Source organism: Pelophylax lessonae (assembly GCF_965119305.1).
Source record: "Pelophylax lessonae genome assembly, chromosome: 13".
Classification (NCBI taxonomy): Eukaryota; Metazoa; Chordata; class Amphibia; order Anura; family Ranidae; genus Pelophylax; species Pelophylax lessonae.
In genome coordinates this window covers 41,237,683-41,252,386 of record NC_138780.1, presented here as the reverse complement: position 1 = coordinate 41,252,386, position 14,704 = coordinate 41,237,683, and the positions used below count along the sequence as shown (strand labels likewise).

The following is a 14,704-nucleotide window of genomic DNA, read 5'->3' as shown; positions in this document are numbered from 1 at the left end:
TTTTCGGACATTAAAAAATTTATTTATTTATTTATTTTTTTAATGTCTACAGGTACTGTGGTGAAAGGGATCTGGGGGTCTAAAAGACCCCAAACCCCTCCTCTGCACTTAAAGCGCAAGTTTGGCTGTTTTGAATGCTGCAAGTTTTTTAATTCAGCGCCGCCAGTACCCGGAAGTGATGTCACTTCCGGGTACTCGGCGGCGCTGAATTCAAAGAAATGGAGACTCAATCAGACAGTGGCGGTGCAGATGGAGACCCAGTCAGATGGTGGCGGTGAAGGTCAGATGCCCGGGTCTCCCGGTGGGACAGGAGACCCGGGCGAGCTGCATAAGCTAGCGGGAGGGGGGGACGTGCCCTCCCGTGCCCTCCCGTGCCCTCCCACTCCTTGGAATGACAGCCGAGCGGTTTCTTGGCCGCATCGGTTGTCATTACAAGTCAGCCGACTGTCGGCTATGGACACTTGTACCGGGGTGATGCCTCTAGCTGCAGGCATCACCCCGGTACATGCACTTTCCCGAAATATCGGTAAATCAAAAGGCCGATTCCGAAATATTGGGGAAAGTGCATATCGGCCCTCGATATATCGGCTTTGCCGATAATCGGTCGATCCCTTGTAGTTACTATGATAAATATTTCATAGTGGAGTTTGCGGATTTTTACATTTTAATGTTTTTTACTTTTATTTTTCATTTTTGGTACACAAGAGCAGTTTTTCTGTTTTATTTGATCGATCCAGATCTCTTTACAGTGTGAACAATGGGAAAACTATTGTCAAGCAACCAAAATTCCTCCTACACCATGTCATTGCAAAAAAAAAATAAAAAAAAAAAAAAAATATATATATATATATATATATATATATATATAATAAACATTTGATTTAAAATTTAGATTTGTATGAAGCTTTTAAACACTTTATTGCTGTTCATTATTTATTTTGATTCTCTATCCTGAAAGGCATTTTTTATGTCATGTGACTGGCACAGCATCAATCAGCCCTGTGTAGACACAGGTCCATAGTCCACAGAGTTGTATAAAGTACTCAAAACCCATACTTGAGTAAAAGTACAAGTGCTTGATCAAAAAGTGACTTGAGTAGAAGTGGAAGTGCTCGATCAAAAAGTGACTTAAGTAGAAGTACTAAAGTATTCAACATTTTTTGTACTTAAGTATTGCAAGTAGTTTTTTTTTTTAATTTTGCTACTCAAGTACTGAAAGTAAAAGTACCAGTAGTTTTGAAAAAAAAATTGCTACTTAAGTACTGAAAGTAAAAGTACAAGTACTGTGTTATGTAGTTATTAAAGAAAGAAGTCAAAAGTTTGGACATCATATTGTTTTTTATTATTTCAAATGCACCTTTTATTTATAAATACAGTAGCATTTATTTTCGTATGCGCTGATAATACACATGTTTTGAGCTTCATGAAACCTGCCATCTACTGTTCTGGCAGTGGTAATTTTTATAATTGTAACGAGTAATTATGCAGCACAAAAAAAAAATATTGGAGTAGAAGTATTGAAATCATTGGAAAAATTTAGTGAAGTAAAAGTGGAAGTATGAGAAAAAAATTCTACTCCAGGAAAGTACAGATACCGCCTTTCGGTACTTAAGTACAGTAGTGAAGTAGTTCTACTTAGTTACTATACATCTCTGATAGTCCAGACCTCCTCTGCTGCTATAGAGCATACATCAGCAGAGTACTAAAAACTACCCCCTCAAAGCTTTCGCTGAGGATGAGTAAGGCCTGGGAAATTTCATCCGACCGCTGAACAGTAATACATTTTGTAAAAAAAATATTTTTTTTTTTATATTAAATGAAATACAGTTGCATGATCATAAAAAAATAGAAGAAAAGTTAATGGCAATTAAACATTGTAGGTTTAGTATCACTTTAAGTTCTCTACACTTACCTTGGGGTGAAAAGGTCACGTCATCACTGTGCTGGTAATACAGAAAATGGTGTTGGACCTGTCTTGTGCATTTGTACCTCTGATTAGATATGTTTTTTACATTTTCAATCAGTAGTTCAGATTCGAGTGACCAATCTTGAATGACCTCACTGTCCTTGTAAAATATAGTCTGTTTGGCTGCGTATCCAGGAAACTGAGAACATCTCAGTGTAACGTTGTCCCCTTCGTACACATGAAGAGGAGCCTGGAGGACGACATAGCCTGAAAGTAAAATACATTTTTTCTTTTTTTAGTAAGGTAGTGTTGCACGTGGGAAGTCAATGGAGAGTAAAAGAGGAGAAGAAGCTATAAGAGGCAGTACTGAAGGAGTTGTGTTAGTGTTGTGTGCAAAAGCCGACCAGAGCCCTCAAACACACTGAGCACTCCTGTGACTTATGGTGGCCATACACACTTTCATTACATTATCCAAACAATGTATGATTCAATCAAAACAATCAAACCTGCAAACAATTGAAAAACCATAACTTCCTTTCTAATTGATTTTAGATCAGATTTGATCAAACTGAGTCAACTGGCCAGGGCACTGAAATATTGATCATTATTCCTAATTCTGCAGCACCAAAATATTTTGTAAGTACATTCAAAAAAGGGAGAAAGGCTGGTGCCATGGAAGTCAGCTAAAATATCGCTTTATTATTGCAGGTGAACAACAGTCAAAAAAGCCAACGCGTTTCGGCCATCAGGCTTTTTATGGCTTTTTTTATAAGTATAAAGGTATTTTCATTGCGCTGATTATGAAATTATATAGCTGAAATAGAGATGTGATCAATAGCTAATTACCATAAGTTGCAATAGTATTGAAAAAAAACGAAACCCATTTTCCCATGTGTGGCATATCCATCAAATTAATTGTCAACTATAGATGGATCATTCCTGTAATGAAACCGTGACCCACACTGTGCTTTTGGACTTCCATCAGTATACGGCTTCCTTCAGTCTTGAACATAGATATCAAATATTCCAGCCGCCCCCATGCAAAGCTAGCCGACAACTTAGCCTTCTTCTTTATTGAAAAGTCACACAGTTTATATACAGCATGGACATCCCCCTCCTGATCAGATTACCACACACAGGTCAGGGGTAAATAAATAAAAAAAAAGAAATGCCATAAAAAATATTCCCATGGTTTGTAGATGCAATAACATTTGCGAAAAACCAATCAATATACTGGGATTTTTTTTTACCAAATATATGTAGCAGAATACATATAGGCCTAAATTGATGAAGAAATTTTATTTTTTGTTTATAGCGCAGAAAATAAAAACCGCAGAGGTGATCAAATATGAGCAAAATAAAGAATTTGCATATCAGGAGATTATGACTGGCTCTCTCTCTGGAGCGAATTGTACAGGAGTCCTGTGCGTCTTCTGGTCCATTTCAGGTCTGGATTCAACCAAAAATTCGGATCTGAAATCAGACTTGATATGGTGAACAGGGACGCACCAGACCCCTGCTGTAAGCCGCTCCGTGCGGCAGTGTGAACCCAGCCTTATGTATTCTATGCATTAAGGTAAAAAACCTTCTGCAAGCAGCAGCCCCACCCCCCTTATACTTACCTGAGACCTACTTTCGATCCAGCAATGTGCACAAGAGTAGTGGTTCTCTCATCTCTCTCCTCATTGGCTCAGACACAGCAGTGGGACAGGAGCCATTGGCTTCTGCTGCTGTCAATTGCAGCCAATGAGGAGCGAGCGGTGGGGGGGGGGGCGAGATGCACTCTGTGTGTCTTATGGACCCACCACCACACAGAGCTGGCTTGGGCATGAGCACACACCAGTGCCCCCTAAGCAAGCGGCTTGCTAATGGGGCACTCGGTTGGGGGCCCAGGAGCACCCCCATTCCCAAACTGTTCCCACAAAGTTGGGAGCATGAAAGTGTCCAAAAATGGTATGCTGACACCTTAAGAGTTTCCTTCACTGGAACTAAGGGGCCAAGCCCAACCCCTGAAAAACCAACCTACACCATAATCCCCCCCTCAACCAAATGATTTAGACCAGTGCACAAAGCAAGGCCCATAAAGACATGGATGAGCAAGTTTCGGGTGGAGGAACTTGACTGGCCTGACCTCAACCCGACAGAACAACTTTGGGATAAATTTGAGCAGAGACTGTGAGCCAGGACTTTTCGTCCAACACCAGTGTCTGACCTCACAAATATGCTTCTGGAAAAATGATTAAACATTCCCATAGACACACTCCTAAACCTTGTGGACAGCCTTCCTAGAAGAGTTGAAGCTGTTATAGCTGAAAAGGGTGGGCCAACTAAAGATTGAACCCTACAGACTAAGACTGGAATGCCATTATAGTTCATGTGTGTGTAAAGGCAGGTATCCCAATACTTTTGGTAATATAGTGTAAGCCAGAATAAGTCAGATAAACAGATAAATCAATCTACCTAGTGGGGACACAGCAATAAAAGAAAAAAAAACTTTCATGAGCTCTAAACCTTACCCACTTGCTCTTCAAAGTTTTGGCTTTACATACACTTTGAAGTTAGTTCGTTGGCCATTTCAAGAGTTCAAAAGTCTTGCTTAAGGGTAGAAACTGGAAAAAACATCTGCTATAGTTCTTTTAGTGCATTTTCTGAAACTAGTTTCACTGACTACGGGCCTAAGTATCCTTCAGGACTAAGTTTTGCAAACAGAAAGCTTACATCCATCCATTATGATCCACCACCGGGAGGAATCACAACCACGATCTACTCATTCTGTCTTGCATTAACTCCTTCCATACAGCTCTCTGCAAATCTTTTCACTTTCAATAGTTTTTATTGAATTTTCAGAAATCAAGAAATACAAGAACAAAAAGGCAGCAAAAACATTGCAAAAGTACAGTCTGGTATAACAGGAGCAGAATACAATTAAACCATATAAACTGCTGTGAGATTCACAGGCGAAAAACGACAAAATGCGTCCTAGCGCATACCAACATACGACAAAGAGGGAGCAAAGGGGAGGACGGGTTCTAGATGCAGTAACTTGCCGCAAACAGGGAATGTTCAACCCAAGCAGAGGGGAAGGGGATGTTGACCCTTCTAGACAGGACCCCCCCCCCAACCAGCCCCCCGCACCAGAGGACGTGCCCCTATGAGGTGGCGACACATCCGCCCCCTGAGCGGGAGGCCAGAGGCAGAGACCCTGCCCAGAGTACAGGGTTAATACCATATCAAATTAGAAAGGAGAAGGAGTGAAAGAAAAGCAGGAAGAGGAGGAGAGTCAAGAGGGAAGGGAGAGGGTCCTAGGTCAGACATGAGATATTTAACATCATATATCAATATGAACATATTTAGCCCATGGCTCCCAAGTAGACTCAAACTGGGCCACCCGGTCAGAGAGAATAACAGAGAGCTTCTCCTGGGTCATGATCCAGGAGATCTTCATTTTGGCTTCCCTAACCGATACGCATGGTTTCTTCCACGCCCTGGCTATGGTAAGTTTGGCCCCCAACAGGATAACGTGAAGGAGTTTTTGGGAAAATGTAGGCAAACCCGAAACTCTACCATTAAGTAGGGCTATGAGGGGAGACTGGTCTATCGGATGATCCAACACCTTCCGGGCCATACGAAAAATGGACGACCAGAAGGCTCGGAGCCTCGGACAGGACCAACAAGTATGAAGGAAGTCCCCTGACATATCACATCCTCGAAAACATAGAGCAGAGGAATTGGGGTACATACAAGCTAAACGTGTAGGAACCAAATACCAGCGGGAGAGCAATTTCACATTGGCTTCAATCAAGGAAACATTAACAATACCTTTAAAGGCGCGTCTGAAACGGGTACTCCAGTCATCCAGCTCCAGCTCCACACCAAGGTCCCTTTCCCAATCCAACATGTATTTGGGCTTATCAGTAGTGTCTGAGAGGGCACTGTAAATCAGAGATATACCCCGTTTAGGGTCACCGGCCTCCGAACACCACCGCTCGTAGGAAGTGACCTGGGGAGGGTCAGGCTTAGTCAACCAAATTGAGTGGAGAAAATGGGAAATCTGTGTGTGGCGGGACCTCTCAGTCAGAGGCATTTTAAGGGAACTGACACAATGTGGGAAAGATAGAGGGCCCATAGAATTAAAGAAATGACCTATCCTAAAGAGCCCCTTGTTGAGCCACCAGCCAAAGGTTCTGATATTGAGACCAGGGGGAAAATTGGGGTTATGAAAAAGATGCGTAAGTGGTTTCATGGGAGAAATCAGGTTGGGATGCTTAGATAGGGCGTCATGAATGGAGAAGGAATGTGACAGTGTAGGGGATAGAATTGGGGGTCTAGTTTTAGGGGGCCTCCAGGCCAGGAAGTCCAGCGTGTGATTCGGGGTTGCTTGTCTTTCTATATGGACCCAGTCCGGTTTGGCAGAGCGCCTATAAATAGCTGAGAATTGGGCTAGCTGGGCCGCTTGGTAGTACCATCGTAGATTAGGGAGGGCAAGACCCCCTTTTTCCCTTGAGCGAAAAAGTACCGATTTGGCGAACCTGTGGCCTCTAGAACCCCAAATAAATTTGATAACTGCCCTTTGTAGCTCCGCCAGATGTTCGGAGTTAACCGGGATTGGAAGTGCACGGAAAAGATACAGGACCCTAGGGAGCAATGTCATCTTCACCGCATGAATTCTCCCCAACCAAGACAGTGAGTGCGTGGACCAGGTAGCGAGGTCAGCATAAAGCTTTTTGAACAGAGGGGGGTAATTGGCCGAATAAAGAGAGGAAATGGAGGGGGTCAGTTGAATACCCAAGTACGGTATAGAGTCTGCTTTCCAGGAGAAAGGGAAGGTGGCTTTCGCAGTGGCCAACTGCGATGAGTCTAAAGAGACATTCATGGCCCAGGATTTTGACAAGTTGACCTGAAGACCCGAAACAGCGCTGAATACTTTAAATCGATCAAGAATTACAGGTACGGAGGCCACGGGATTTGTGACGAAGAGTAGCATGTCGTCCGCAAACAACGCACATTTATGCTCTCTGTCCTCACAACGTACCCCCGAGACGTCGCCATCGTGCCGAAGGGCAATCGCCAATGATTCGATCGCAATCGCAAATAACAATGGCGAGAGAGGACAGCCCTGGCGGGTGCCTCTGGTTATAGGGAAAGGGTCGGAGTAGCATCCATGAAGACGCACTCTGGCCGATGGTGAAGAGTACAGGGATCGTAGGATGTTCGTGAAACGGGGTCCAAAACCCCATCTCTCAAGCACCCCAAAGATGTAAGGCCACGTCACCGTGTCAAAGGCTTTTTGGATATCAAGGAAAGGAGAAATCCCTTCTGTGGAGGCCCGCCATCCCAGACGGAGCCTAGGACCGTGATTAAGTCCACCGCTCGATGGATTTGATCCGTGCCCTGTCTACCTGGAATAAACCCAGCCTGATCCTTATGAACATATTGGGAAATAAAAGCATTCAGTCTATTCGTGAGGAGCTTAGTGAGAATTTTGATATCATTATTGATGAGGGATATAGGCCTATAGTTAGAAACATCACTAGGGTCCTTAGAGGGCTTGGGGATTACCGAGATAAGAGCAGCATTAAGATCTGGGGACAGTGGGGTACCGGAAGTCAGGGAGTTAAATAATTTCGTCAGGTGTGGGGCCAGGGTATCAGTGAACGTTTTGTAATATATCGGCGTCTGCAAATCTTTTCAAGCCTCACTTGGCTAGCATTCTAGAATGACCTGCAACACTGCTTAAATTGTCTTCTTGATACAGAAAAATCACTAAGAAAAGCGATATCAGTGACTTACCTTTATAGACATCCAGTCTGGCTGAGTCACTTCTGTCACTGGTACCTATCTGGCACTGGTAGTTTCCACTGTGTGAGTGTTCGGCATGTTGAATTGTATAGCTCTTCCCCGTATGTAACCAGTCACCATTCTTGTACCAGTTATAGACCAAAACTCCTTGTGCCATCGACCTCACATCACAGGTCATTGTAATAGCCTCTCCAGTAAAGATCTTGTTCCATTCTGGTGTGAGGGTCACCATAGGCCTTGCTGTGGTTTCTGTAAATTAATACATGGGCTTATGAAAAGGAAATAAAGCTTATTTACCCCAAACAGCTATGATGGCTACTGTTTTACAGCAAAATCTTCCAAATCAAGACCTTCCATGACTCAACAGTAAATAAAAGATATGCTATATATACTGTATATATAGTATTTATAATGATACAATAAAAGTATGGGTTTACAAAATGTGTATGTAGCACCCTCCTAGGTAGGTGTTAGGGTAGGTGTATATATTTTTTGGTTTCTCTGCTTAAATGGGAGACAGCCAGGTAAATCTAGGAGCTGTCTGCTTAACAGGGAGCTGTGATTGTTAGATAGGACCTGCCCAGTGTGCTCTGGTGCTGCTCATCCTGGCTTAATGTTTCACACGGATTCAATAGTGCTACAGTGTATTGGACAGTGGAGGGAAACCATGCAGATGAGAGCAGGGAGAGAGCCAGCGTCCTGTTTTCTCACAGCCGCAAGGCAATACAGGAGCTCACTAGCGGTGGATTATATCTGTTGACCTGAGTGTTTTTTTGGTCAAATCCTTTTTGATGTGTCACGCATGTTTACATTTGGAGTGATTTTATTTTGGAGTGTCCAAGTTTTTAAGCTGCAGTGTCGTTTTGGGGGTTTTTATGGACATTTACGGATGTTTTTATGAAGATTGATGTGGTTTTAGAATTTTTGAATAAAGGTAAAAAACCTTCTACACTATGAGGAGCCTTTTTTTCCTTTTTCTTCCATACTGAGCATACACCCGTATCCATAACGAGACCGCCCATTCGTCCATCCATACCACAGGAGCAGCAGTACAAGCGTTTTAGATTCTTATCGGCGTACGCCATAAGAATCCACATCGTCTGGTAAGTGTGCTACCTTACCTCTCTGGCACAGAGTGATAGCATTCAAGGATCACCGGCACGCACGATCCCAATTTTCACTTTAAGAGACTTTCTTTTGAGCACGGCTTTGCACTATTTCATCTAATATTCACTATATGGACTTTTTTATTGGAATGCATGTTCTTATGCTATAATAATATTTTTTACATGTCATTGTAAAGTATGTACTAATTAGCACCTTATTAAGTTACATGTTGGCACGTGCACTTTAGATTTAACACGCTATTAATTTTGTACCTATTTATTTATTTATTATTCTAATTATTTATATTAATATTAGCAATTATGGCAACTTAGCACAATAGTATTGGTTTCATGTTCACACGTGCACTTATACTGATTAGTTGCACATCATAAGTTTTCTATCACTTACATAGGGGTAGCGCAGTATCGCATCATTTTTCTTACCAATTTGAGATCACTATCTTCTGATAGTGATTCTTACTACTTGCTGCTCCCCATCTAACACATTTGTTACATTTCAACTCCTAGGCGCGAGTATATTACTTTGGATATCTGTACAGCCCTGGCCAATAGGCATGGGAGGTGCCCTGGTGCATGCTGGGTGACTGTGCTTATATCTGGGGTGCACATGTGGCTCCTGGTATTCGGCTGGAGAGCAGAGTTCAGGTGTAGAGGGGGCTGCTGCCTCTCCCTTGTGCAGGCTGCCATGCGGCCTCAGGTCAAAACAAAAGAGAAAATGTTCCGCGCTATGGACAAATGGTGAAAAATATTACTAAGCTGCTGCCCTCGCAAATAGAGTCTTTAAATATTTATTTCAGAGAAGTAGGTATTGCACTACTTGTAGTGTATATCTCTTTAAGTGTGTCTATAATTGGTGTGTTAGGTGAAGTGATGCACTGTGCAAATTAGCAATCAAACGTATCAAATACTTGTTAAACAATTGCAGGATCTTATTAGTGAACAAAAGTGTTCCTGGGAGATGCAGATATCAGTCGTACCAACAATCGCTTTGAAGTCGATTGAAGGAATGAGAGTCATAGTGGCTTATTCTGTTGAAACAAAGTATAAATATACAGCGCTCAACAATAATTAAACCAAATACTGTATTTTCTGGCATATAAGACTACTTTTGAACCTCAAAAAAATCCCCCAAAAATGGGGGGTCCTCTTATACGCCGAGTATAATATCTCCAAGATACCCTAAGTATAAGTATTACCGGTAGATGTAATTTCTCAAGACGCTGGCTGTGTGGGAATCCTGTACCGGTATACCGTATGTACCGTAGCTTCGGCTACATACAGTGTACCGCGCTGAGCCAATCAGGGAGAGCGATGTATTCTATTATTGAATGCAAAGCCTGCTTGGATTGGTGGAGTAACATCAGCCCGCCTCTCTAACTCTGCCAATCCGAGCAGGCTTTGCATTCAATAATAGAATGCATCGCTCACTGTGAGTGGCTCAGCGCGGTATACTGTATGTAGCCGAAGCTACGGTACATACGGTATACCGGTACAGGATTCCCGCACAGCCAGCGTCTTGAGATTACATCTACAGGTAATACTTATACTTAGGGTACCTTGGAGATATTATGAGAAATCTGATGTTTTTCAATGGTGTTGTCTTGCTTTGGATGGGGGGTAGTCTTATAGGGCGAGTATAGCCCAAAACCTATGTTTTAACTTGAAAATTAGGGGGGTCGTCTTATACACCGGAAAATACAAAGTCCAAAGTCCATGTATGAACACGATTTAAAATATAAAAGATATGTCCAATGAAATTCATCAAAGCATATAAAATCCTATGGATATAAATCCACACAGGTATCTGATGATATTAGCCTCCTCAGATGGATTATCCGTAGAAAAATATGCAAGAAAAAATGAGAGAGCAGATCATGGTGCAGTAACTACACATTGGAATGTAGTACAAACATGAGGAGGGTATCACCAGTGTTGGGAATGACAAAGCCTCACGGCTGCATGGTTCCTTCACCCCTCATGCAATGCAAACCCACCAGAGCATATATTATCAATCACCATCAATGACAGGAGCTCGGCAAAATATCAATGCACACCCCAGAATAAGGACCAGTATCTTCTCATAACTCCAATCAAATAGCCATCATAAACCGTGTGGCTTCTCTCCTCCTGAACGGGAAGGAAATGGCAGCACGATCTCTGCAGGTCTCCCCTTATTCTGTTGAAAAACAACAGACTTGTTTGCAGGATTACCAGGTGAAAATAAACGAAGGCCTCTTGACCCCTGTAGGGAAAGAGGGCCTTGACTGATGGGGGCATGGCCAGAAGTTTGGATCAAGCAGGAGGCTACATGGGACAAAAGGATTGGAAGGAGCCTTGGGTATGGGGCTGGGTATGAGCTCAGTTAAGAGGACTTTCCCCAGGGAATTAGTGGTCTTTTAAGAAGAATCGTGGTAAAGACCTGCTCACTCCCCCATCCCCAACCCCACCCTTTTTTTTGGTCGGTCTGTCACAGTTTTCGTGGCGGTTTTTGACCTTTCCAGCAGTTAAAGTTCCGGTAATGGGTTATGCCCTTGTTTATAAATTGGGGGTAGGCTGTCTGTCAGGCACTGATGGTAAGAACGGACTCTCCCCCCTTACCCCTTTTTGGAATTTAAGTTGATAATGACTAAGAGTGCTCACAGTACAACTGTGACTGGCACTGGTCTAAACGTGGACTGGTTTGGTATTGGAAACTAAATAAAAGCTGTGGCCTTGCCCTTTCCAACTTAATTGTGGTAAGCGTGGTTTTTTATATGGGGAGGGGTTACTAAGCTAACTTTGTTTCTGGGCCTATGCACCTCAGCAGTAAAGAAATAAAGCATAAAAAAGAAACCTAATGCAGCCACAACATCTAAGAATTGGAGGGACAAGAGATCATAGGAGAAGCCGAGGTAGCCCTGTATTGTGTGCAGCCACAAAGTGCTACAAATGCTGTTTACACCTCAATAGGGGAGAAATTCTGGTGAATGAGGTGGAGAAGAGGGAGCACGTGTGAATTTCCACCAAAGCACCACAAGGTATATTTGAAAATCAACCAATATTTTTTTGTTTTTTAGCACGTCACTTTATGGGCTTTCTTTACATTTTATCATGGCATGTGACACTTTTCACAGATGTTAAGGAATATAATTAAAGCACAGCACAGTCACTTTATTGTATATTATGTATCATGCATAGTTTTATTAAGTTAGTGTTTTATTAGTTTTCTTCACTAATAAGGTCCTGCAATTGTTTAAGAAGTTTTTAATGCCTTTGATTGCTAATTTGCACAGTGGATCACTTCACCTAACAAACCAATTATAGGCACACTTAAAATGATGCTATGAGGAATAGGGATGATCGAACTTTTGAAAAGTTCGGTTCGACCAGAACACCTGAATTTCCCAAAAGTTCAGTTCGGAATCCAGAACCCCATTGAAATCAATGGGACCCGAACTTCTGGAATCAAAAAACACCATTTTGAAGCCCTAAAACCCAACAAATGCCCCTAAAAAGTGCCTAGGGTTCTGGGTAATGCCCCAGGGACTATGAATCAGGCAAATAAAAGTTCTTAAAAATTGTCGTTTTTGATATATATATATATGTATACCCCTAACCCAGAATCTGCATAGTGGGGTCACCCTGACATGGCAGAGTTCGGCCACCCTGACATGGCAGAGTCAGTTCACCCTAAACTACACTACGGTCACACTGACATGGCAGAGTCAGGTCACCCTAAACTACACTACGGTCACCCTGACACTTAAAGCTATCCCTACAAAAACTAGATTTTTGAATCTAACTATAGTGGTATATAGTACCCTAACTACACTGCATATCCCTTTCCTCACACTAATAATTGCAAAATGACACTGGAGCTTTACAAGCAGCAGGAGAAACACAAATGCTTCCACTCTCTTCCACAGGCTCTGTATTACAGTGCTAGAGTTTTGGCGGGGCTATGTTATATACTGGGGGGCGTATGGGGGGGCGTATTCACTCCTGATTGGGCTCTGGACCCTGTAGTCACTCCAATCACATTTTATTGATGTGTCTGGGCCACTCATGGGCTTTTAAAGCCCAGTTCCTGCCCCATGGTATTTTGGGCGGTTCTGGTGGCCGAATTCCGAACTTTTACCACAAAAAGTTCGGAATTCGGCCGAATTTCAAACACCCAATGTCCTGGTCGACCCCAACTGTTCGATCATCCCTAATGAGGAAGGCATAAAGCCAAAACGCGTCAGAATTTGTCAGGTTGTCACCGCTATCCATGCTGGAATAAAGAATTTTACTTGAAAGAAGCATTTTCGTATGCCGGCTTTATTCATATACCATTTGGATTGGACATTCAGCCTGAGCACCGACACTTAGCTCTATATCTTCTCACAGTGCGGTGGAGCTAGGGTGAGTTATTGTTTACACTTAAAATGATATACACTACAAGCAGCGCCATATCCACTCCTCTGAAAGAATTATATGCAGCCTCAGGTGGTCAACCTAAGGGCCAGAAACAGAGATGCTGAAACCCAGGGACTCTTCTGAGGGCTGACTGAGGGAGGATGCCCATGGATCTCATCTGGTATCATGGAGGAAGGTGACCTGCGGACAGGGCCTTGTGAGTACAGACTTCCCACAGAGACCGTTGCTGTTAAAATCCCCCTCTTGGTGCTAGAAAGTCAATGGGCTGGGTGTAAGCTAAAAGGGATACTGGCTAGTGTCCTGAAAATACAGAGTTCACTGAGTCTGCTGCTAACACAAGCAATGGACCTATTCTTCCCACGCCAGTGCTGTATGGTTCAGCAGAAGATCTGCTATTCAGTTCCACTAAATGAGGCAAAGTGAGAGTTGTCCTCACCTGTACAAAGTTGAATTTGAAGTATCCTACTAATCCCTTCTCCTATCCAAGTTCTCCAAATAAAACACCAAAAACATATCCCCCAGGCTGGTCATTGAAGACAACGGGTGAAAGAGTGTGTGTGCCCCGGGCAGTGTGTGAAAATATCCGGTATTTGGCAACAGGATAATCAGAGGGAGACCCAAGATAGTTCTATAATCAGCAGCTCCTACGGGGGCAGTGCTACATGTATTTAAGATCTGGAAGGCTCTGGATAGGGCTTGGTGTCACTGTGGAGGATGGCGTTTGTGTAGGGGGTTAGGGGACTCTGCAACAGACTTGGTGGTCCTGTAAGGGGCAAGGTTTTTGAAGGAAGCTAGGGGCAACTGTAGGGGATGTGTATCTAGAGGGGGCTGGGCGAGTCTCTCTAGGAGGCTGGGGACTGTGCTGGAGCAGTCTGGGAAACTGGAGGGTACTGCAGGGGCCAAGGTGCCCTGCAGGACACTGTTGAAGGTTGAGAACACTATGGAACAAGCCAGGGGACACTGAAGGGCACTATGGGGCACTGTGGGAGATTGGGCAGCACTGTTGGGGCTAATGGATCTCAGGTGCACTCTGGCCCTCTATGGGAGGCTGAGTGGCACTGTGGAACTGGGAGGTGGATGTTAGGGGATCTGCAACTGGCTTGAGGGCCGGAAGGAGAGAGGCTAGGGTTGAGAACTACTGCCCAATTTTATTAACCTAAATTATTTCTCCAAAAAGTCTTAGCTCTGTCCATTGAACAATGTCAGACATTTGGTGCTGTCAAAATACCTACCCCTCCTAACACCAATGCATATATCAGGGACTCAGCTGCAGCCTGCAGCTTTACACTATATTGTCAAAAGTATTGGGGCGCCTGCTTTTACATGCACATGAACTTTAATGGCATCCCAGTCTTAGTCCTTAGGGTTCAATATTGAGTTGGCCCACCCTTTGCAGCTATAACAGCTTCAGCTCATCTGGGAAGGCTGTCCACAAGGTTTTTGAGTGTGTCTATGGGAATGTTTGACCATTCTT

At 43.3% G+C, this 14,704-nt stretch overlaps 1 protein-coding gene across 4 annotated transcripts in view; it reads right to left on the bottom strand.

The window, feature by feature from the left end:
- The window catches only part of LOC309543374 (Fc receptor-like protein 3), a 69,179-nt gene that overhangs the window by 41,744 nt on the left and 12,731 nt on the right, over positions 1-14,704 (bottom strand). For all 4 annotated transcript variants that reach the window (XM_082242846.1, XM_082242848.1, XM_082242847.1 and 1 more), the window contains exons 3-4: positions 7,697-7,954; positions 1,913-2,173 (exon numbers count right to left, since the gene is read on the bottom strand). In XM_082242846.1, coding sequence (XP_082098972.1) covers positions 1,913-2,173; positions 7,697-7,954 — 519 coding nt within the window. The remainder of the gene's footprint in view (positions 1-1,912; positions 2,174-7,696; positions 7,955-14,704) is intronic.